Source organism: Macrotis lagotis, chromosome 3 (assembly GCF_037893015.1).
Source record: "Macrotis lagotis isolate mMagLag1 chromosome 3, bilby.v1.9.chrom.fasta, whole genome shotgun sequence".
Taxonomy (NCBI): Eukaryota; Metazoa; Chordata; class Mammalia; order Peramelemorphia; family Peramelidae; genus Macrotis; species Macrotis lagotis.
Genome location: NC_133660.1, coordinates 286,017,211 through 286,036,661, shown reverse-complemented (window position 1 = coordinate 286,036,661; position 19,451 = coordinate 286,017,211). Strand labels below are relative to the sequence as shown.

At 58.9% G+C, this 19,451-nt stretch overlaps 5 protein-coding genes and 1 non-coding gene across 6 annotated transcripts; 3 read left to right on the top strand and 3 right to left on the bottom strand.

Annotated features, from left to right (window-relative positions):
- Positions 1-141: 141 nt before the first annotated feature.
- INTS5 (integrator complex subunit 5) lies at positions 142-4,897 on the bottom strand. Its single transcript, XM_074231289.1, has 2 exons — positions 4,788-4,897; positions 142-3,187 (listed from the first exon to the last, which is right to left on the bottom strand). Exons 1-2 carry the CDS (start codon positions 4,862-4,864, stop codon positions 226-228), a joined length of 3,039 nt encoding a protein of 1,012 aa, XP_074087390.1. The 5' UTR covers positions 4,865-4,897; the 3' UTR covers positions 142-225.
- Positions 4,898-7,387: 2,490 nt separating this feature from the next.
- On the bottom strand, positions 7,388-8,687 carry C3H11orf98 (chromosome 3 C11orf98 homolog). Its single transcript, XM_074231287.1, has 4 exons — positions 8,582-8,687; positions 8,335-8,459; positions 8,064-8,161; positions 7,388-7,948 (listed from the first exon to the last, which is right to left on the bottom strand). Exons 1-4 carry the CDS (start codon positions 8,618-8,620, stop codon positions 7,833-7,835), a joined length of 378 nt encoding a protein of 125 aa, XP_074087388.1. The 5' UTR covers positions 8,621-8,687; the 3' UTR covers positions 7,388-7,832.
- CSKMT (citrate synthase lysine methyltransferase) lies at positions 8,619-10,068 on the top strand. Its single transcript, XM_074231656.1, has one exon. It carries the CDS (start codon positions 8,619-8,621, stop codon positions 10,050-10,052), a length of 1,434 nt encoding a protein of 477 aa, XP_074087757.1. The 3' UTR covers positions 10,053-10,068.
- On the top strand, positions 8,991-9,138 carry LOC141519763 (small nucleolar RNA SNORA57). Its single transcript, XR_012477405.1, has one exon. It is a non-coding gene; the product is annotated as a small nucleolar RNA SNORA57 (small nucleolar RNA).
- Positions 10,069-12,803: 2,735 nt separating the features above from the next.
- On the top strand, positions 12,804-13,435 carry UQCC3 (ubiquinol-cytochrome c reductase complex assembly factor 3). Its single transcript, XM_074231288.1, has 2 exons — positions 12,804-13,053; positions 13,136-13,435. Exons 1-2 carry the CDS (start codon positions 12,934-12,936, stop codon positions 13,283-13,285), a joined length of 270 nt encoding a protein of 89 aa, XP_074087389.1. The 5' UTR covers positions 12,804-12,933; the 3' UTR covers positions 13,286-13,435.
- Positions 13,436-13,967: 532 nt separating this feature from the next.
- On the bottom strand, positions 13,968-17,377 carry UBXN1 (UBX domain protein 1). The gene is made up of 10 exons (XM_074231286.1): positions 17,271-17,377; positions 16,910-16,988; positions 16,720-16,773; positions 16,468-16,574; positions 16,290-16,359; positions 15,685-15,876; positions 15,526-15,577; positions 15,237-15,350; positions 14,258-14,450; positions 13,968-14,114 (listed from the first exon to the last, which is right to left on the bottom strand). The coding sequence occupies exons 2-10, from the start codon at positions 16,966-16,968 to the stop codon at positions 14,065-14,067; spliced, it is 891 nt and encodes a 296-aa protein (XP_074087387.1). The 5' UTR covers positions 16,969-16,988; positions 17,271-17,377; the 3' UTR covers positions 13,968-14,064.
- Between the last annotated feature and the right edge of the window lie 2,074 nt (positions 17,378-19,451).

The window sequence follows — 19,451 nt, the reverse complement described above, 5'->3', positions numbered from 1 at the left end:
CCCCTGCCCCTGCCTCCCAGCGGCCCCACCCCTTCCCCTCCCTCCCGCCGCCCTCCCAGCCCCGCCCAGGTCTGGAGCGCTCCCCAGCGCCCCCGCGCGGCGAGGATGGCCACCGCAGTCCGAGCTTTGCAAAGTGGGTAATCTTTATTGAGCAGGGGAAAGAGGAGGGCACGAGAGGGGGCACGAGAGGGGGCAGCAGCCGTTGTGGGGCGAAGGGGGCGGCCCTCATGTCCCGGGCCTGGCGGCAGGGGGCCAGGCCTGGAACCTGCCTGAGAACAGCCCCAGGCGGTCAATGTTCCTGTGCAGGACGCTGTGCAGGCCGGCCAAGTGGGGGCCCCCGGTCCCGCCGCCCTCGCGGGAGAAGTCCCGGGCGAAGCGGCCCCTCTCGGGCTGGAAGGCGAACTTCTGGGGCAGGGGCCCGTGCTCCCGGAGGAAGCCCCAGACGCCCAGCAGCAGCAGCCGCACCTCGAAGGGCGCCAGCTGGCCGAAGACCTCGTGCATGTTGCCCAGGGTGGGGGGCAGCAGGCTCCCCTCGGCCATGACCGCCACCAGCGTGCAGGAGGCCTCCAGCTGCCAGGGCGACTGGGAGGTGTCCGGGTGGCGAGAGGCCTCCCAGTGCCCCAGCAGGGCCGCCAGGAGGCCGCGCAGCAGCACCGAGCAGTAGCACAGGGCCGGGGGCGCCGCCGCCACCAGCTTCAGCAGCTCGAAGAGCAGCGGCTGCTCCCGGAAGCGGCGCCCGATGCGCAGGTCCCGTTCGACGGTGGCGCGGGCATGATCCTCGGGGGGCCAGGCCAGCTCCGCCCCGGCCGCGTCGGGGCACACGCTCTCCACCAGGGTCACCGCCACGGCTTTGGCCGCCTCTGGGCTCAGCGCCGGGGCGCCCCAGCGGTCCCCGGCTCCCGTCCCGCCGCAGCAGTGCACCAGGAGCCTCAGGAGGCTCTGGGTGTTGTAGATCACCTCCCGCGCCTCGCGGGAGCGGGCCGACTTGGGGGGCTTCAGGCCCCGGCCGATGACCCCGGCGTGGAACACCGACCAGACGCCTCCGGGTCCGGGGACCGCCGCCGTGTGCCGCCGGTTGGTCTCCAGCAGGTAGGCGGAGGCCGGGCCGGGCGAGGAGGCCGACGGGGTCTCGCCCGCCCCTTCTCCTTCTCCCCCGAAGAGCTCGGCGTTGCCCCGGTGCAGGGCCCCCTCCACCAGGAGCTGGAGGACGGCCTTGAGGCCCGCGGACGAGGCCCGGGAGAGCCGCACGAGAAGGCGGGAGGCCGCCGAGACCCCGGGGGGCCCTCGGAGCCTCAGGGAGGCGAAGAAGCGTGAGACTCCGGCCCTGACCAGGCTCAGGAGCTGGGCGGGCAGCAGGGCCCCCTGAGGAAAGGGGCAGATGGCCAGCAGGGACGAAGCCGCCTCGGCCACCTCCTCTTCAGGGTGCAGCAGGAGCGGTGCCAGGTCGGGAAGCTGGGCGGAGATGGCCTCCCCGACCCGGGCCCCCAGGGCGGTGGGGCCTTCGCCCCCCTGCTGCTCCCAGCCCACCAGCAGAGTCAGGTTGCGGAGAAGCCGGGCCGTGAAGGGGGGGAGCAGGGTCCCCGCGTGGACCCGGGCCAGGCAGCTGCACAAGGCCAAGGGCAGCAAGCCCGAGAGACTGACCACCAGGCCGGCGAAGAGCTGCGTGGCCAGGCTCAACTCTTCTGGGGTCCGGGCCCGGCTCAAGAGATGGCCTAAGGCCTCGGGTCCACAGCTGGGCCGGGTGTAGACAGACAGCAGGCCCAGCAGCTGGTGCTGCCAAAGGAAACGCTTCCTCTCCAGCCGCAGCGTCTCCCCACACAGCTCCCCGACGTGGCTCCGCAGAGCATCCAAGAAGGGCACCGGGCGAGGCGGGGGAGGAGGACCCAGGACCCCGTCCCCCGGGGACCCTCCCCGATTATGCACAAGCTTCTGGAGGTGAAGCAGCAGCAACTGGATGAGCCGGTCGCAGGCCTCCCGGACGGCATCGGGGACAGCTAGGCCGGGGGTCGTGATGACAGAGGCCGGCATGGCCGTGTCCACCAAGAACTGGAGCAGCCGGTAAGCCCCGGCCCCAGATGCCTGGCTGACCAGATGGACCGCCAGGCTCAGCATGTTGTCCAGTTCTTCCCGGCTGAAGACCTGCAGGTGCTGCTGAAGCTGGCTCAGGACTGCCGGCGGCTTCAGGCAGTCCACCAGTTCCCCTGAGACAGTGCCCAGCAGGGCTGGTGACATGACCGCCAGCTGCAGCAAGAAGGGTACCGTGGCCTGAAGGGAGGGGTCACCCACACGCCCTCCAGAACCTGTCGCCAAGCTCTCATGGAACATCCGAAGGAGCTCGCGGCGGATGCTGTCCCCGTGGCGGGAGGCCAGGTGGCCCAAGATCCCCACGACAGAGGCGATCTTGGGGACACGCTTCTCTCCGGGGCCAGCCGGGGTGGAGGGGAAGGTGTCTGCCGAAGGGGTCGGAGGGGGGCCGCCCGCTCCCCCGCTTCCCCCTCCGGCCCCACCATGGACACAGAAATCCTTGAGCCCACACGACAGGACGCGAGAGATGATGGTGCCGGGGAAGGAGGAGCCGATATGAGCCACGACCCAGTCAAAATGTGGCGAGTGCTGGACAGACGTGTCCAGGAGGGCATCCACGCAGGCGTCGGGACAGCTCCCGATGAGGGCGGACAGACACTGGACGTAAATGTCCATCAGGGTCCGGGTAGCGGGGCAGCCCATCCACAGCTGCAGCAGCTCATTGAGGGAGCCCGCAGCATGGGGCACCCGCTGGTGGCGGCCAGAGTACTTGCTGCTGAGCTGCCCCATCAGGTCGATAGACCATGCGCTCACCACGGGGGCCCAGGCCTTGGGATTGGCTCGGATGAATTCAGAGAGCACCTGCTGCACCTCCTGGACCACATCTTCCAGGCCGGGACCCCCCGTGGGAACGTGGGAAGGGAGAGGCGGGCGGAGGTGCTGGGGGCCGGCGGAGGTGCCTTCATCCAATGCTGTCAGGTGGGCCCGGACACTCTCGTCAAACACGCTCCTCAGGTGGTCAAGGACGGCCGCACGGGCCGGGGGCAGGGATCGTAGCAACAGGAGGCCACAGCGGGCATGGTCCCTGGCAGTGAGCTGATGGCCTACGACTGGGTCCACCCCTGTTAGAAAGGCCTTGATCTCCTGAGCCAGCTCCTGGGCGCTGTGAAGAATGGAGAGAAAGGTGAGTCAGGTGGGCCGTCCCCGCAACAAACCCCATGGGGTCTCCACCAGATCACGGAGCAGTAAAAGGCCCTAGAAGCCTCCAGATTCTGACCCACAGCTGAATGGCAACCGGACTATTCTCCCAAACATCTCCAAGAGGGGGCAGCTAGGTGGCTCAGTGGATAAGGTACTGGCCCTGGAGTCAGAAGTACCTGGGTTCAAATCCGGCTTCAGACACTTAATAATGACCTAGCTGTGTGGCCTTGGACAAGCCACTTAACCCCATAGCCTAGCAAAAATTAATAAAAACAAACAAAAAAAAAACAGAACATCCCCAAGGGAGGCCCAACAAGCAAAACTCTCCTGAGGGGGTGCCCCCCACCTCCCAAGGCGGCCCACTCTGCTTTGGGGCTGAACTGACCTCTCACTCTCACTGCTCCTGGTTCTCACAAATACTTGAGGAGGGACACAGTGATCCTCCTGGCCACCCACCTGGGACTGCTGCTCCCTAGGCCACGTATGACCTCACACAGAATGCTTTCCATTGCCCTCATCACCCACACAGCCTTCCCTCCTAAACTGTGACTCGGTGCCCAGGTGGCAAAACAAGAATTACAAACTGGCGGAACTACTGGAAGGGACCATGAAACTCACTGACCCTGGCTCCCTCAAATTACAGAAGGAAAACCTGAGGCCCCTGAAAGGGCTGAACCCCTGGGGCCGTAGCGGCAGCCCTGAGCTTCCATCCCCTACAGTGCTCTCACGGAAAGCGGTAAGATTTGTGCCGATGCCTTTGCTGACTTTGGCACCGAAAAGCCAGACACCTTCTCCTTCGATATCATCATTTTACAAATGAGGAAACGGGCCGGAAAGGGGAAAGGACTCGGCCAAGGGCACTTGCCACTACAGAGCAGCCCCAGCAAGGCATAATCACAAGGCCTCGCTGCCTTCCGGGGCTCTGACGGACTCGAAGGCTCTCTCTGACCATGGGAGGCTGCCCGGGCCCCCGCTGCTCTGACCAGCGCCTTGGCTGTCCTCACTCCCCGGGAGCCCGCCTGCCTGCCCGGACCTCGGCGTCCTCTTCTCTCCAATCCAGGTGAAGCAGAGGCTGAGCTCGGGGGTCCCTTCCCGCCCGGCTGGGGAATCCTAGCCCGGAGCCCCTAGGCCCAATGTGGGAGGGCTCTGGAACCTGGGTGGCCCCGAGGCCAGGCCGGCCGGCCCCGGTCAGCTTCGAAGGGCTTCTGCCCATTCCCTCCTCCTGGGGGGGCCCCACCGGGCAGCTGACCTCTGGGGGGGGGCTGCCTTCTGGCCGGACGGAGCCCCTCCCCTCCCCCCACCGCTGGGCTTCTCCCTTCGGCCCCCCTGGCCGCCCCCGGGGCTCCGCCCTCCCCGCCCCTCCCCCTGCACCGCAGACCCCGAGCCGGGGGCGGGGGTCGCCGGCCCCGCCCGGGCTCCGCCTTTGCTTCCGGCCCCCGCCCCGGGCCCCCCCCCCCGCGCTCTCCCCTCCCCCCAGCAGCCCGGAATGGCGGCCCCGCGCCCGCCCCCCGCGGCCTCGGTTTCCCCGTGTGGGCCGGGAGCGGGCGAGGCTGCCCACGCACCTGAGCGGGGCGGCGGGCCCGTGGGCCGCGGGCACGGGGGGGGCCCCCGGCCCCGAGGAGTCGCAGAGCGCCGACATCCCGAGCGCGGAGCGACGCGGCGCGGCCGGAGGGGCGGGGGCGGGGCGGCGGGGCGCGTGCGCGCTGGCCGCCAGGCCGCGCCGGAAGCCGCGGCGGAGGGGGCGGAGGGGGCGCGCCGGGAGCCAGGCCGCGCCGGAAGCCGCGGCGGAGGGGGCGCGCAAAAGGGTCCGGCGCCACGCCGGCCCCGGCAGAAGCGTTCCGCGCCCCGCCCCCACCCCGCTGGGCCTGAGACCGGGGCGGCGCCCCCACCGGGTGATGATGATGATAATGGACGGTCCGCCTGGGATCTGCCGTAACGGCAGGGACTGGAGATGGCCCGGGACGTGTCCAAGGGCATGCTGTCGAGGGTCTGAGACTGGATTGGAACTCGGGTCCTCGTGCTCTTCCACAGCACCACCAGCTGCACCCCCCAGACGTGGGGGAGAGGGGCGCCATGAGACGGCTGAGCCCCAGTCTGGGGGGGGGGGTCTGCTTGGATTGGGGGGGATTTACTAAAAAGGTCCTGGCAGAAAGGGGATCAATTGAGGCCATTTCCCCCTTCCTCTGCACCCCCAGCTGGCTCCCTATCCGGATGCTTTCTCTGGAGAATCCACCCAAGGCATCGGAGGTCACCCACTGGTGGGGGTTTTTAAAGAAAGATTTTATTTATTCTGAGTTTTACAATTTTCCCCTCATTTTTGCTTCCCTTCCCCCCACCCCCACGAAAGCAGTTTGTTAGTCTTTCCATTATTTCCATGGGATAATGTGATGAGAAAAAAATCGTATCCTTTAGGAAGAAACACAAAGTCTAAGAAATAGCAAGATCAGACAGTAAGATAGCAATTTCCCCCCTAAATTAAAGGTAATAGTCCTTGGTCTTTGTTCAAACTCCACAAGTCCTTCTCTGACTACAGGTGGCATTCTTCCCTCTGGTATTTTTAGCACATTTTTTTCTTTTGACAGTGATCATGCAACAAAGACAACTCGCATACTTTTACAATCAAACACACAAAACAAAATTGTTCAATGCCTCACACCACCTTCATGAGTAAATGGCACAAATATTTAAAAATATGTGTCAATTCCACATTAAGGAAGGAAGAAAAGGGAAAGAAGCCAGGAATGTGAGATCACATGTAAGGGTCAAGGATGGGAACGACTGAGAAGCAACAAGGTCACAGGAAGACCTGAGTTAAATTTTTCCACATAGAAGAGCCACCTAATCTCTCTTGGCTTCTCTTCATCAGTAAAATAGAATGGATAATAGCCTCTACCTTGTAGAAGACATAAAAGCCAGTTCAAAGTAGGAGCCCAGTTTGGCCCACAGAGGGAGAAGGAATCAGGTGGGTGGGTGCTGATGTAATAAGGGAAACTACCTTTTTTAGATTTTGCTTTTCTTGGGATTCATGTTTTCTAAATCAATAGTGCAGAGTGGTTAGTGTCTGATGAAGTCATAGCTCATTAAGTATTCTTCTGGAGCCCTCAGAAATCCAATCACTTAACAAAATCATTGATTAAACATCTGGGGACTCAGGCCAAGACAACATAGTTCTCTGTTCTCAAAAAACAGACCCTTAAATTAAGGAGATAGGATTGAATCACTCCACAACTGTATGAGGTGGGGCAGGGAGGGTTGAGTGAGAAAAGGGATCATTTAACACCTACTGTGTGCTAAACACACACATTCATCTCCTTTGCTGTCCTATGGATTGTGGGGCAGATTATAAACTAGATGAATAGGAGAGAAGTGGGGCTCAGCAAGCTGGGGATCACCATGGAATCACCAGTTACAGTGATTTGTCTCAAATGTCATAACTTGGCTTCAAACTTCTCCAAACATTTCCATATGATGATTCACAATTTATATTTCACTTTCAGGAACAACTTTACACAGACTTTATTTTTTTTTAGTTTTTCTGGTTTTTGGATTTTTTTGCAATGCAAAGGGGTTAAGTGGCTTGCCTAGGACCACACAGCTAAGGTAATTATTAAATGTCTGAGGCCAGATTTGAATTCAGGTACTCCTGACTCCAGAGCCAGTACTCTATCCATTGCATCACCTAGCCACCCCTACACAGACTTATTTAAATGACTCTAACAGCCCCATGAAGACCATCTTACAGGTAAGTGGAAGGAGATGGGCAAGTGACTTGCTCAGGTTTATTAAGAATCTGAGACTTTGAACTCCTCTTCCTGACTCCAGTTTCAGTGCCTCTATCTACTGAACCACCTACCTGCCTTATTTGACTTATACCACTTCCATCATCCGTTGGAAGTCAGAGTATGACAGCTTATAGATAAGAACTGAGGAAAAAAAGGACTAACCCCTGATGTCCTCGAGCTTACTCAGGTGAGGCTCTCCCTGAAAGGCCCTTCCATTGCACACTCAGCAAATTAGTTTCAAAAAATGAATCCTTGGGCTTGGGAGGCAGGGATTATTTCTTAGGTTACCTTCTTACTGTCAACACTGAGCTCCTGCCTGTGGGTTTGCTCCCAGGTCCTTACCCTAGCCCTCTCTTTCCAGAGAATCACAAACACTCCAATCAAAACTGAAAGAACTTTATTATACATCAGAATTCAAACAACATTATTATAAACTGTTATCAACTACTGAGCCATTGGCGTCCTTTTCCCAGGAAGCAGAGGAATCCTATCTGACATTTCCCTTCCCCATAAATGACGGACTCAGGTTCAGTATAGGAGGGGACGGCAAATAAGGAGAGGGGAAGATAGGAGCCAGGTCCCTTTAGAAACCTATTGGGGGGGGGGGGAGCAGCTAGGAGGCAAAGTGGTTAGAGCACCAGCCCTGGAGTCAGGAGGACCTGAGTTCAAATCCAACCTCAGATACCTACTAGTTTTATGACCCTGGGAAAGTTACTTAACCTAAAATTGCCTCCAAAAATAAAATTTAAAAGAAAAAGCCTTCAGTATGGGGCTCTGCCTCCTTGTCCTAACTGAAAGGATGGCCTCTTCTGAGGCTGTGGGAGCTCAGCTGTCAGCTTGCAGGTCTTCCATCTCCACATCCTGGATAACTCCAGGTTTCCTTTTCTTCTGTCGTCTAGGCTGTGCCCCAGTGGTCCTGCCTGGCTTCGGGGAGGCTTCCACTGGGGGACGGGTGGAGGGAAAGTTTAGACAGCAGAATGGTCTCTTAACCACCTCTTCTTCAAGAGGCCTGGCCCTTGCCCACGCCCACCAGACCAGGCCCTCCACCCTCCTCACCCTCCATGGCAGCCTTCTCCTTCTGGGCCTGCCTGATCTGCTGCAAAAGCTTCCTGCGCTTCTTCCCAGAGAGGGTGATGTTGGCCCTGGCACTGGACCTGAAAGAAAGAGCAAAGCAGCTCCAGCCGGGGCGGGCCTGGCACTGGGCCCGCGGGAGTCTGGCCTGCCATCTGCACTCATTACGCCCCCCACCAGAGCAGGGGCCATGCCCGCAGGTGGGGGGCAGCCCTGCCCAGGTGGCGCCCCGGCCCCCTCCGGTGGGGGCACTCACGCCCGCTTCTTGAGGTGGTGGCGGGTGATGAGCCCCTCGTCCAGCACGGCCCCCACCAGCCGGTGGCGCCGCCGCCGCTCCCGCCTCAGCACCCGGCGCCGCTTGAACAGCTTCTTCTTCAGCTCCTGGAGGGGGAGGGGCGGCAGCGGAGTTAGGGGGGCAGGACCCTGGGCTGGCAGCCGCCCCCGGGGGGGCCGCGCGGGGTCCCCGGCCCGCACCCCGTGTCCCCCCCCCCCCCCGCAGTCACCGTGCGCGGCCGGTTGATCTTCCCCCCGGGGGCCCCCATGGCCGCGGCGCCGCACTCAGGGGGCCCAGGAACGCCCGGGCCCAGGCCGCGCGGAGAGGAGGCTCCGCCCCGAGCAGAGCGCGGCCAATCAGGGCCCGGGGGCGGGGCCGGGGCGCCGCGCGGAGGGGAGGCTCCGCCCCGAGAAGAGCGCGGCCAATCAGGGCCCGGGGCAGGGCCGGGGCCGGGGCGCCGCGCGGAGGGGAGGCTCCGCCCCGAGCAGAGCGAGGCCAATCAGGGCCGGGGGCGGGGCCCGGCCGGGGGCGGGGCGCCGCGCTATAAGCGGGCCCCGGCCGCCCTTCTCCCCTTTCCTGCCGGCACGGGTGAGTGTGGGCGCTGCGCGGGGCGGGGGCGCGGGCGCGGGCCTTTCCCGCCTCCTTTTCTTGGCGGGCGCCGGGTGCGCGGTCCCGGCCCCCGTGATGTCCGGAGGCAGAGCAGGGCGGCGCGGCCGCCCCCGGCGCCATGTCTTCGGTGCCGGCGGCCCCCATCCGCCGGTTCTACCCTCACTCGCCGGCACACCGCCCGCCCCGGGCGGCCCAGGGGCGCGCTGCTGCCCGCCGCCGCTCACCGCTCTTTCCCTCGCAGGCCTGGACCGCCGGCGCCGCTGGACCCGGACGCGGCCCGCCGCCCCCAGCCAGACCCTCCCGTGAGCGCCGCCCGGCCCGGCCCCGTCCTCGGGGGGGAGGGGCCCCTCGGGATGGCGGCGCCGCGCACGCTGGGCCTCCGGCTGCGCGGGGCCGAGCGCTCCTGGGCCGCCGGGCACGCGCGGGGGCGGGGGGCGCGCCCGGCCGGGGGCTGCCTGGCCGACCCCCGCCTGTGGGGCCGGCTCCACGCCCAGGGGCCGCCCGGGAGCCCCGCGCACTTCGACTGGTTTTTTGGCTACGAGGAGGTCCAGGGGCTGCTGCTGGGCCTGCTGCAGGAAGGGGCTCCCGGGGGGCGGGCAGGGGCCCCCCTCAGGGTCCTAGATGTGGGCTGTGGGACCTCGGACTTGTGCCGCGGGCTCTACACCAGAGCGCCCCTGCCCTTGCACGTGCTGGGGGTAGACTTCTCCTCCGCGGCTGTGTCCCGCATGAAGCACTTGGTGGGAGGCGGGGGAGGGCACCCCGGGCACCCCGACTCGCGCCTGCACTTCCGGCAGGCTGACGGCCGCCACCTGGGCTCCCTCTGCCCTTCCGACTCCTTCCAGCTGGTGCTGGACAAGGGCACCTGGGATGCCGTGGCCAGGGCGGGCCCGGCCGGGGCCCAGCGGCTGCTGTCCGAGTGTCTGCGGGTGCTGGCCCCCCGGGGCACCCTGGTGCAGTTCTCGGATGAGGACCCCGACGTTCGCCTGCCCTGCCTGGAGCGAGGGGCTGGCGGCAGCTTGGTGACTGTACAGGAACTGGGGCCCTTCCGGGGACTCAGCTATTTTGCTTATTTGGTCCAGAAAGCTCAATAAACTAACCCTAACTCAATTCCAGTGTCAAGAGTTTGGGGCTGAGGGTCTTATGCACTGGCCTGGGGGGGGGACCTGGAGATAAGGCAGGAATCTTAATCTCACTCACCAGAAATCCAAGAAGTTTCACTTTCCTCCCAGGTATCTTCTTCCTGCTCCCAGTCAGATCCAGGATTGAGGGCTCTTAGGGAGGATCTGGTATCCAGGGGACACCATGCCCAGCCTGGGGTGGGAGAATGAGGTGCGTTTCCAAACAAAGTCTTTTACACTTAAGGAAGTTGGGGGTGCAAATTAAACCAAGGGTCACAGTTAAGTTTGGGGGAGGTTTTTGAGTTCATATCTTCCTATATTCTGCTATTTGGTGTTAAAGATGTGGGGAGTAAGGGGTGACTAGGTGGTGCCCTGGATAGAGTACCTGCTCCTAGAGTAAGGAGGACCCAAGTTGAAATCCAGCTTCAGTCACATAATAATGACCTAGCTGTATGACTTTTGGCAAGTCACTTTTACCCTATTGCCTTGCAGAACAAAAAAAATTGGAAGTAAAGATGTTGGGGGGAATTGTTGGTCTTCACAGGTTGAGGGGGGCCAGCCAATCACAACTGGGAGAGTTCTAATCCCATTCCTAGTCCTGACCTCCTTTCCTCCTGCTCTAGGAGATCTGTCTGTCCTTGCTCATTACGATACTGAGCAGGTGGCAAAGTGTATGGTTTGTGACTCCCGCCTATGGTTGGCATGAAAAGGGGCAGGAACAGTCTTTCCAACTGCATAAAAGCTGGTATTTTGGGTTTCTTGCTCCTCTCTCCCACCATGAGAGGTGTGCCGTTTTGGTAACATAATAAAAGCTATTTTCTCACTCTGGGCTAAGTATTCTTGAGCCATAACAAAAGGAAATTGAGCCACCCTAATTGAACCTATGGTTTCCCTCTTTCTCCAACCTACGAAATTGCTTCCTGCCCACTTGCATTTCTTCTTGACCCTTCCTCCATCTCCAGGGTTCCCAGACCACTTTTCTTCACCTGATTCTTCATCTTGGTCCTGGAAAAAGGCCTCATCCTCTTCCTCTTCACTGTCTGATAAAAGCAACTCTTCTGGAGGCCACCTGAGCTCCCCACTTTCCACCTCCTTTATATCTGTGGGTTCCACCGTGATGGAGGGGGGATGGGCCTTTTGAGAAGAAACCTAAAATGGGGCAGATGTTGACTCAGGATCTGAAACAAGGCCAATGGGCAGAGAACTGGAGGTGGTTCTTGGGCAAAGTGGGAAGAAGGGAGTAGGGAGCACCTACCTCGAGATCCTGGTCATCCCACAAGTTCTTCACCTGATTTGGAAGGTCTGCTTTCCAGGGAGATGGTAACCTATCTCTGGACCAAGACACCTCCCCTTCCTCCTCCTCACTGCTCCTGGGCAGCAAGGCCATTGGGGTAGAGTGACAGTGGGATTCCTCCATGTAGATTCAGTGAGCTGTTGTAGTCCTCTGTCCCCAGACTCTCCAGACTTTCACAGAAGGCAAGACTGGTTTTGTCCCTGTAATCTCCTTTGGAAACTGGCCCCTTAATCGCATCTAAGGAAAGAAGGCTGACAGGCAACAGGGAGATTATTCAGTCCCAGAGGGGGAGGGAAAATTGTGGAAGAGTGGAGGTTGAAAAGATTTTATTCCCTCCTCCCCCAACAGGTGGCTCAGGATGCTTTTAGGGACCTTGACTCTAAAATGGACCATACTTGTGTTTCAGTTTACCAAGGGAGGTAGGAATAGGGGGATGGGATGTGAAGATTTTTTTATTTATTTTTCCAATTGCAAAAAGGTTTCTACAATTGGTCTTTCTGGGAGGTTTTGAGTTTCCAGTTCCTGACGTCATGTTTTATACATAAGCCTAACAGACCCTCACAGAGCTAAGATCCTAAAGCATGATTAGATGTGAGGCCGTGGGCTAATTCCTGTACCACTAAGACTGGCACACAGGTGGCTGTGAGGCCGAGTAATGTGGAAACATTAATAGAGCTAGAAGGACCTTAAGGTAAACGAATCCAAACCATGCAGTTTGTAGACTCTCAGGAACAGGGTCACCAAGCTGGGCCCTCATCGCAGTTCCCTGACTTCCCGGCCAGCGAATGGAGGGATAGAATGTTTTAGAGCTGAAAGAGATCTTTGAGCCCAAAGCCCTCAGGTGGAGCAAGCGGACTGCTGTTGCCTTTTTTCTTTTTTTCTCTACTTTTTTGTTTGTGGGGTGAAGTGGCTTGCCCAAGGTCACACAGCTAGGTCATGTCAAGTGTCTGAGGCTGGATTTAAACTCCTGTCCTCCTGACTCTGAGGTCAGTGCTCTATTCACTGTGCCTAGCTGCCCAAGCTTGTATCATTTATTCATGCATAGACTTGCAGAAAGATTGAACCATGTGCTCCTGTCTACCCAACCTACCCTCTATGTTTTTAAATTTTATTTAAGGCAATGGGGTGAAGTGGCTTGCCCAAGGCCACACAGCTAGGTCATTAAGTGTCTGGGGTCGGATTTGACCCCAGGTTCTCCTGACTCCAGGGCCGGTGCTGCCCCCTTGCTTTCCTCTGGCAGAGGTGGCAGCAGGTTGGGAGAGGAGGCGGGACAGAGCCGAGAGCACTCGGGAGCGGGCCAAGGAGCCAAGAGGGCGGCTGAATGGGGGGAGGGCGCGGGGCGCCGGCCCAGCTGCGGCAGGGTCTACGCATGCGCAGGCCGGAGGGGCGGAGCCAGCGCGCGGCAGACGCCTTCCCCCTCTCCCCGTGAGCCTCGGTGGGGCGCGGCTCCGGCCCCGGTTGCCATAGCAGCGAGCGCTCTTCCGGTCCCGTCCTGCTCTGCGAGCCGGAGGAGGTCCTCTCGCCCCGCCCCCACTTCCGGGCCGCGGCGCCGCCGGGGCCATGGTGCCGCTGCACAAGGCGCTGCAGGCCGCGGCGGTGCTGGGCTCGGGCGCGGGCCTGGGCTTCTTCCTCTTCGTGCTGGTGACGCCGGGGGAGCAGCGCGCGCGCGACCTGCTCAAGGTGGGGGTCCGGGGGTTGGGGGGCAGCTCCCGGGGGCGGGGGGCCCCACGGCCCTGACCCGCCCCTTCTCGGCCCCGCCCAGGACACGCCGGCCGGGGACCCGCGGCGCCGGGAGGAGGCGGCCAGGACCAAGCGGCTGTGGATGGAGACGCTGCGGGAGGCCGCCGAGACCCCGGAGAACGTGGCCTGGAGGAAGGAGTGGCCCCGCCGGGCGGGCGCGCGGCCCGGCTGACACCCCCTTCCGCGAGGATGGGACGAAGCTGGGGGTGGCCCCGTAGGGCACGCGGGCCGGCAGGCAGCCTCGCCCATCGGTGCCCTCGCCGGGTGGGCTGGGGCAAGTCACGGCCCCGCAGAAGTGAAATAAAATGAACATGACATCTTGGCGAGTCGCAGTTCCTTATCCCCACCCCCGGGCATCAGCTGCCGGCCGAGGCCAGAAGGCTGTGGCAGGCTGGAGGCCCATGGCCAGGGTTTGGGGGCTGACTTGGTGGCTCCGTGAGATGCCGGCTCTCATCGGGATCGGGTCACTTCACACCTGTAGGCACAAGACATACTGGACCGGGAGATGAGGGCACAGGTATTTGGGGAAGATGCCTCAGTGGTCTCCTTGGGCCCTCCGGCAAAGGCTGGGCACCCCCATTTGGTGGCTGGTTTGTAGAGTAAGGTCCTCTAATGCTGGGGGCTGGTCACGAAGGTCCCTCTGAAGTTGTTCTTCCTTGAGCACAGGACCAAGCCCAAGCTGAAGAACTCGCCGGCATCTAGCCCTTTTCAACAGCCGAGTGAACTGGCAACGAGGGGAGGATGAGACACACCGCTACAAATGCTCTGGGGGAGCCTGGCCTTCCCTCTTCTCCCTTGCTTTCTCTGGCTCCTCTACACACCCCCCCCCCAGCCCTTCAGGAAAGAGTCTGACATACATGACTCAAGTTGTGTTTATTAGGGAGGGGATGTCAGTGCTCTGTCAGAGATGAGGGGGGTTTTGAGGGGAAAAGGTGTGGAAGCTGGCTCCCTTCAGCTGGCACACTTCTTGGCAACAATGAGGACAGCAGAAGGCACAAGTCCTGTAGGTGGGAGAAGAGAGGAGATTCAGACAAGTGAGACCCTCCCTGTCTGCTCTTCAGACTTCACAGTTCCCAGTGCCTAACACTAAGTCTTGGCCCCACTCAGCCATCTTCTCTATCCCACCACTTCATTAGCACCATACCCAGCTCCTGCAGTGGTCTCTCCATGTCAGCTTCAGAAAAGGCCCGCCGGGGAAAGCCACTGAGCAATTGGACGGGGTCTTGTCCGGCTCCTAACTCCTCCCCTCGGTGGAGCTCCACATAGAGTCTCACTGCGGCCAGCTGTTCTCTGGCCTTGAAGGTCTGTGTCAGAGATGTCCCATCTGGGAGTCGAACCTGGAGAGGACAGAGAGAACAGAGTAAAGGCCCTCAGAAAACATTGTTGAGTGCTAACAGCCAAACTCCACTAGGTGTTTTCAGTGATCTTATTTGATCCTAGGAAGGGGTGACTTTTATGACTCCCATTTTCCAGATGAGGAAACTGAGGTAGAGGTTCAGTGAAATGCCCACGATCACAAATTCCTGAAGCTGAATTTGAACTCAGGTGCTCCTGATTCCAGGCTCAGTGCACTCCGGTACCTGGCTAGCTCTAGTTGCCTAAAGTAGTTACAAGAAAAGGAGGTGGTGCTCATGATCGTGGCTGTGCTGAATGTTGAACAAAGTACATTAAAAAGGCCCATTCCCTGTTAACTAGTTTACACAGCAAGAGATGTATGGAGTGCAGCTAGGTGGTGCAATGGCTAGAGCACCAGCCCCAGAGTCAGAAGGACCTGAGTTCAAGTAAGTGCTTAGCTGTGTGTCCTTGGCCAAGTCACTCAACCCTAGTGCCTTAAATAAAATTTAAAAAAATGTACGAGGCTGAAGCCAGGGAGCTGGGATGTTAAACTTAAAAAGAAGCAACAGAGTCCATATACAACAAGACCTTAAGCGGAAGTTATATTACAAGGGTTCCATGTTCAAAAAGGATGAGAGTAATTGGTCAATTCACCAGTCAATGAGCCCTTTGGAAGGGAAGACAGATGAGGGAACATCTCAGAATGTGGAACAGTGGGAAGAAGCTGCTGGGCTGCAGGAGTTCTTGGCTTGAAGGAGATTGTCTATACCCCCCTCCCAGATACACACCTGTATGCGACACTGATCATACTCTCGCTTGGTAGGAGGCTCCTGACTGGGAGAAGAAGGAACAGGACCCGGCTCACTGACAGGAGATGTCACCTGTGATGCGGTTCCACCAAACTAGGGGTCAAGGAAAAACAGCTAAGAGTCCACCCTTATGCCCTTTCTCAAACCCATTTTCATGTTCCCCATACATCATTAAAGTCCTCTACAAAATGCAGTTTCACATAACTGACACTACCCTGATGTTTTTTGATTATGATCCCTTGATTGATGTTTCTTCTGAGTAACCCACCTTTTTGGCTCTTTCTACTTTATCCCTCTCAATCTTCTCCCTGACTCGCTGCCTGTTATGGAATACAGAAGGGGAGGAAGGTGGAGAATCACAACAGTGAGTGACAGACCCCCTTGCCAGCCTTTCCTCCTACCCTCAACCATCCCCAGGGCCACTGACCTGGCTGCATTCTCTTCAGCCTTCTCCCTCCTCCGCTCCTCAGCAGCCCTGCGCATCTCATCCTCTTGGAGCCGCTGCCTTGCGGCGGACAGCTCCTGACCCTGCCGTCTACGCTGCCTCTCGCGCTCCACTGCCTCTCGCTGCTCTCTTTCTCCTCGTTCCTTCTGTTTCTGGGCCACCAGCTCCAACATCCTGGATTAGAGACAGGCAAGTCTTCAACAACAAAAGAGACACTGATGGTAACTGAAATCTGAACAGGAAGGCTTTGAAAGGATCTGATATAATTTAGGACATCAAGAAAAGCAGATGTTCAGTTATTCAAATGCTTGTTAAAGGACCCCTCTGCACAGCTGTGTGGTGTGTGTGTGTGTGTGTGTGTGTGTGTGTTTTTTACTAGAAGAGATCAGAAGCCCTTTGGCTGAGACGCGGCTCCCACCTTCATGGAGCTAACCACCCAGTAGTGGATCGTAGAGGACAAGCAACAACAGAATGTGAGGTTAGAGTCATAAGGCAAAACGGGGAACACAGCCGTCCACAGCCGGAACCCCAGGGAGAAAAGCTGGCTCTCTGTCGGGAAGAATGGCAAGACCGACCACGTCCTGTACCTCTTGGTCTGTTCTCGCTTCTCCTCTTCGCTCAGAGGCGGCTTCTCTTCCACCCTTGCCGACCCGGGCCCTGCGAAGAAGCGACCCCGATCATGGTGGCCCCGGCCCATCTTCCCCGGGCCCCATCCCTTCCCTGATCAGAAGGTGCCACTCCTCCACCTATTCCTCTGGCTCTGACCTTCAGGGCTGCCTCCCCCATAGGACGGGGGTTCATGCCCCAAGGAGTGTCCCAGGGGGGAAGCTGGGGGCTCATCCACATCCGGGTCATCTTCGTGTTCCATCAACCTAGATGAGTGGGCAACCCAGTGAGGCGCGGCGTGCGGCGCGCTGAGCGAGGCCGCTCCACCTACCATGCGCCTGGGTCTGCTCGGCAGCCCCCGCCCGCGCCCCCTGCGCCCGGCACCCCGCCTCGGCCTCCCTCTCCTCTCACCAGTCCATCGCGGCCTCGATGCCCTGGTTCCCGGTGAGGGCCAGGGCCTTCTCCCTGGGGACAAAAACCAAGGTAAGGCGGGGGAGGGGCTGCGCGCCCATGGGGGGTGGGCTAGTGGGCGGGGTGCGGGGCCCCCCACCCGGGGAGGGGCGGGCCGCGCGGCCCCGGGGGCGGGGCCGGGTTCCCTTACGCGCGCCCCCGCGGGAAGCCCATCTCGATGAGACTCTCCAGAGCCGTCCGCTCCGCCATGGCGCCGCCTCCGCCGGGACCTGGGGGGAGGGGAGGGGTCAGGAGGGCGGCCCCGCCCCGCCTTCCCCGGAAGGGGGCGGAGCGGAGGAAGCCGCGCGCGCGCGCCGGGCCCCGCCTCCTTCCCGCGCCCCGCTCGGGGCCGCGCGCGCAGGCGGGGCAGTGGGAGGCGGGGCCGGGCCGCGCGCCTCCGGGCCCGTGAGGGGGCGGGGCCGGCTCCCGCCCCTTGCCCGGCCCGGGCCCCCTCCCCTCCCCCTGAGCTCGCCGGCCGCGCCCCGGGCCCCGGCCCCCTCCCCGGTCCTCACCCGGACTCGGCGGCTCTGGACGCGTCGGGCGCCGGTGGGGGGCGGCGGGGGAGGGGGCCGAGGACGGTGGAGGGCTGAGCGGGAGGTGCAGGAAGCCGAGGGAATCGGAAGTGCCGGTGTTTGTGTCACGTGGGCCGCGGGGCGGGGGCGGGCCGCTACGGGAGCTGCGGAGGGACAAGGCGGCCGGGGCCGCTTCGCTTTTCCGAGGCGCACGGTCACGTGGTGGGAAGGGGCGGAGAGGCCCCTGGTTTCCTAGGCGACTCCTGGGCCCGGAGCGAGGCTCCCGGGGCGGAAAGGCCGCCCTCCCCTTCCCCTAGGCCTGGACTTCCGGGCCACCAGCTGGAGGTTACTGGGCAGACTGCCGGCCCTGGACTCCCACGGCCCCGAGTTCGAATTTGGCCCCAGACACTTGCCTCTTCCTAGCTGCGTGACCTTGGGCGAGTCACTTCACCTGACCGCCCCCTCCCCATCCGCGGTGTTCTCCAGGCGTGCTGTTCCCATCACTAGGCCCCAAAGGCTCTGCAGGAGAAACAGACTGGTGGCTGAGCACGGCCCCCTCACTCACCCAGGGGCCTGTCATGGCATCACCTCCAAACAACAACTAAGCACCCAATGCATTGGGCTGAGTGCTGGGGATCCAGAAAGAGACAAAAGACCAGTTCCTGCCCCCAAGGAGTTCAGGCTCTCATGGCAGAGACAGCATGCAAACAGAACTGCACAAAGTAAGCTACATCACAGATAACGAACAAGGGAACTCTGCCTAACTCTGTGATGCCAAGATGGTGCTGATACCACAACCAGGAAGAGATAAAACAGAGAAAGAAAATTGTAGACCTCTCTCCCCGATGAATATAGATGCAAAAATCTTAATGAAATCTTAGCAAGACGATTACAACAAGTTATCACCAGGATAATACACTAGGATCAGACATGCAGGGTGGGTTCAATATTAGGAAAACTGTTAGTATAATTATATCAAAACAAACCTATCAAAAACCATGATCATATCAATAGATGCTGAAAAAGCTTTTGATAAAATACAGCACCCATTCCTACTAAAAACACTAGAGAGTATAGGAATAAATGGACTGCTCCTTAGAATAATAAGCAGTATCTATCTGAAACCACCCACAAGCATTATATGCAATGGGGAGAGGCTAGAGGCATTCCCAATAAGTTCAGAGGTGAAACAAGGGTGCCCATTATCAACACTACTATTCAATATCGTATTAGAAATGTTAACTTCAGGTGGCTAGGTGGCACAGTGGATAGAGTCAGGAGTACCTAAGTTCAAATTCAACCTCAGACACTTAATAATGACCTAGCTGTGTGGTCTTGGGCTAGCCACTTAACCCCATTGCCTAGCAAAAAATAAAAAAGTTAGCTTCTGCAATAAGAGAAGAAAAAGAAATTGAAGGAATTAGAATTGGGAAGGAAGAGATAAAACTCTCACTCTTTGCAGATGACATGATGGTTTAAGAGAAGCCCCCCCCCAAAAAAAAATAATTAGCAACTTTAGCAAAGTAGCAGGATATAAAATAAACCTTCATAAATCCTCAACATTTCTATAAATGAAGAGCTAGAAAGAGAAATCCCATTCAGAGTAACCTCAGACAATATAAAATACCTGGGAGCCTACCTGCCAAGGTAGACTCAAAAATTTTTTGAAAGCAATTACAAAATACTTCTCACACAAATAAAATCAGATTTAAATAACTGGGCAAACATCTACTATTCATGGATAGGACGAGTTAATACAATAAAAATGACAATTCTACCAAAATGAAACTACCTGTTTAGTGCCCTACCAGTCAAAATTCCAAAAAATTAATGAGTTAGCAAAAATTGTAAGTAAATTAATATGGAAAAATAAAATGTTAAGAATTTCCAGGGATTTAATGAAAAAAAGTGCAAAAGAATGTGGCTTAGCCTTACTAGATCTAAAATTATATTATAAAGCATCAGTCATCAAAACTGTCTGGTATTGGCTAAGAAACAGTCATGGATCAGTGGAATGAACTAGGTGCAATAGCAGGAAATGATTATAGTAATCTGCTGTTTGATAAATCCAAAGGGTCCAGCTATTGGGATAAAAACTCTCTTTGATAAAAACTGTTGGGAAAATTGAAAGTTAGCATGGAAGAAACTTGGATTAGACCAACACCTCACACCCTATACTAA

Excerpts from the sequence above, each read along its gene's own strand:
- INTS5 (XM_074231289.1), bottom strand. The coding sequence starts at position 4,864 with ATGTCGGCGCTCTGCGACTCCTCGGGGCCGGGGGCCCCCCCCGTGCCC. Across the intron at positions 3,188-4,787 it reads GGGCCCGCCGCCCCGCTCAG|CGCCCAGGAGCTGGCTCAGG; the intron begins GTGCGTGGGCAG and ends CATTCTTCACAG.
- CSKMT (XM_074231656.1), top strand. The coding sequence starts at position 8,619 with ATGGCCGCGGCGCCGCACTCAGGGGGCCCAGGAACGCCCGGGCCCAGG.
- C3H11orf98 (XM_074231287.1), bottom strand. The coding sequence starts at position 8,620 with ATGGGGGCCCCCGGGGGGAAGATCAACCGGCCGCGCACG. Across the intron at positions 8,460-8,581 it reads AGATCAACCGGCCGCGCACG|GAGCTGAAGAAGAAGCTGTT; the intron begins GTGACTGCGGGG and ends CTCCCCCTCCAG. Across the intron at positions 7,949-8,063 it reads GGAGAAGGCTGCCATGGAGG|TGGAAGCCTCCCCGAAGCCA; the intron begins GTGAGGAGGGTG and ends CCCGTCCCCCAG.
- UQCC3 (XM_074231288.1), top strand. The coding sequence starts at position 12,934 with ATGGTGCCGCTGCACAAGGCGCTGCAGGCCGCGGCGGTGCTGGGCTCG. Across the intron at positions 13,054-13,135 it reads GCGCGCGCGACCTGCTCAAG|GACACGCCGGCCGGGGACCC; the intron begins GTGGGGGTCCGG and ends GGCCCCGCCCAG.
- UBXN1 (XM_074231286.1), bottom strand. The coding sequence starts at position 16,968 with ATGGCGGAGCGGACGGCTCTGGAGAGTCTCATCGAGATGGGCTTCCCG. Across the intron at positions 15,351-15,525 it reads AAGTAGAAAGAGCCAAAAAG|TTTGGTGGAACCGCATCACA; the intron begins GTGGGTTACTCA and ends CTTGACCCCTAG. Across the intron at positions 14,115-14,257 it reads GAGACCACTGCAGGAGCTGG|GACTTGTGCCTTCTGCTGTC; the intron begins GTATGGTGCTAA and ends TCCCACCTACAG.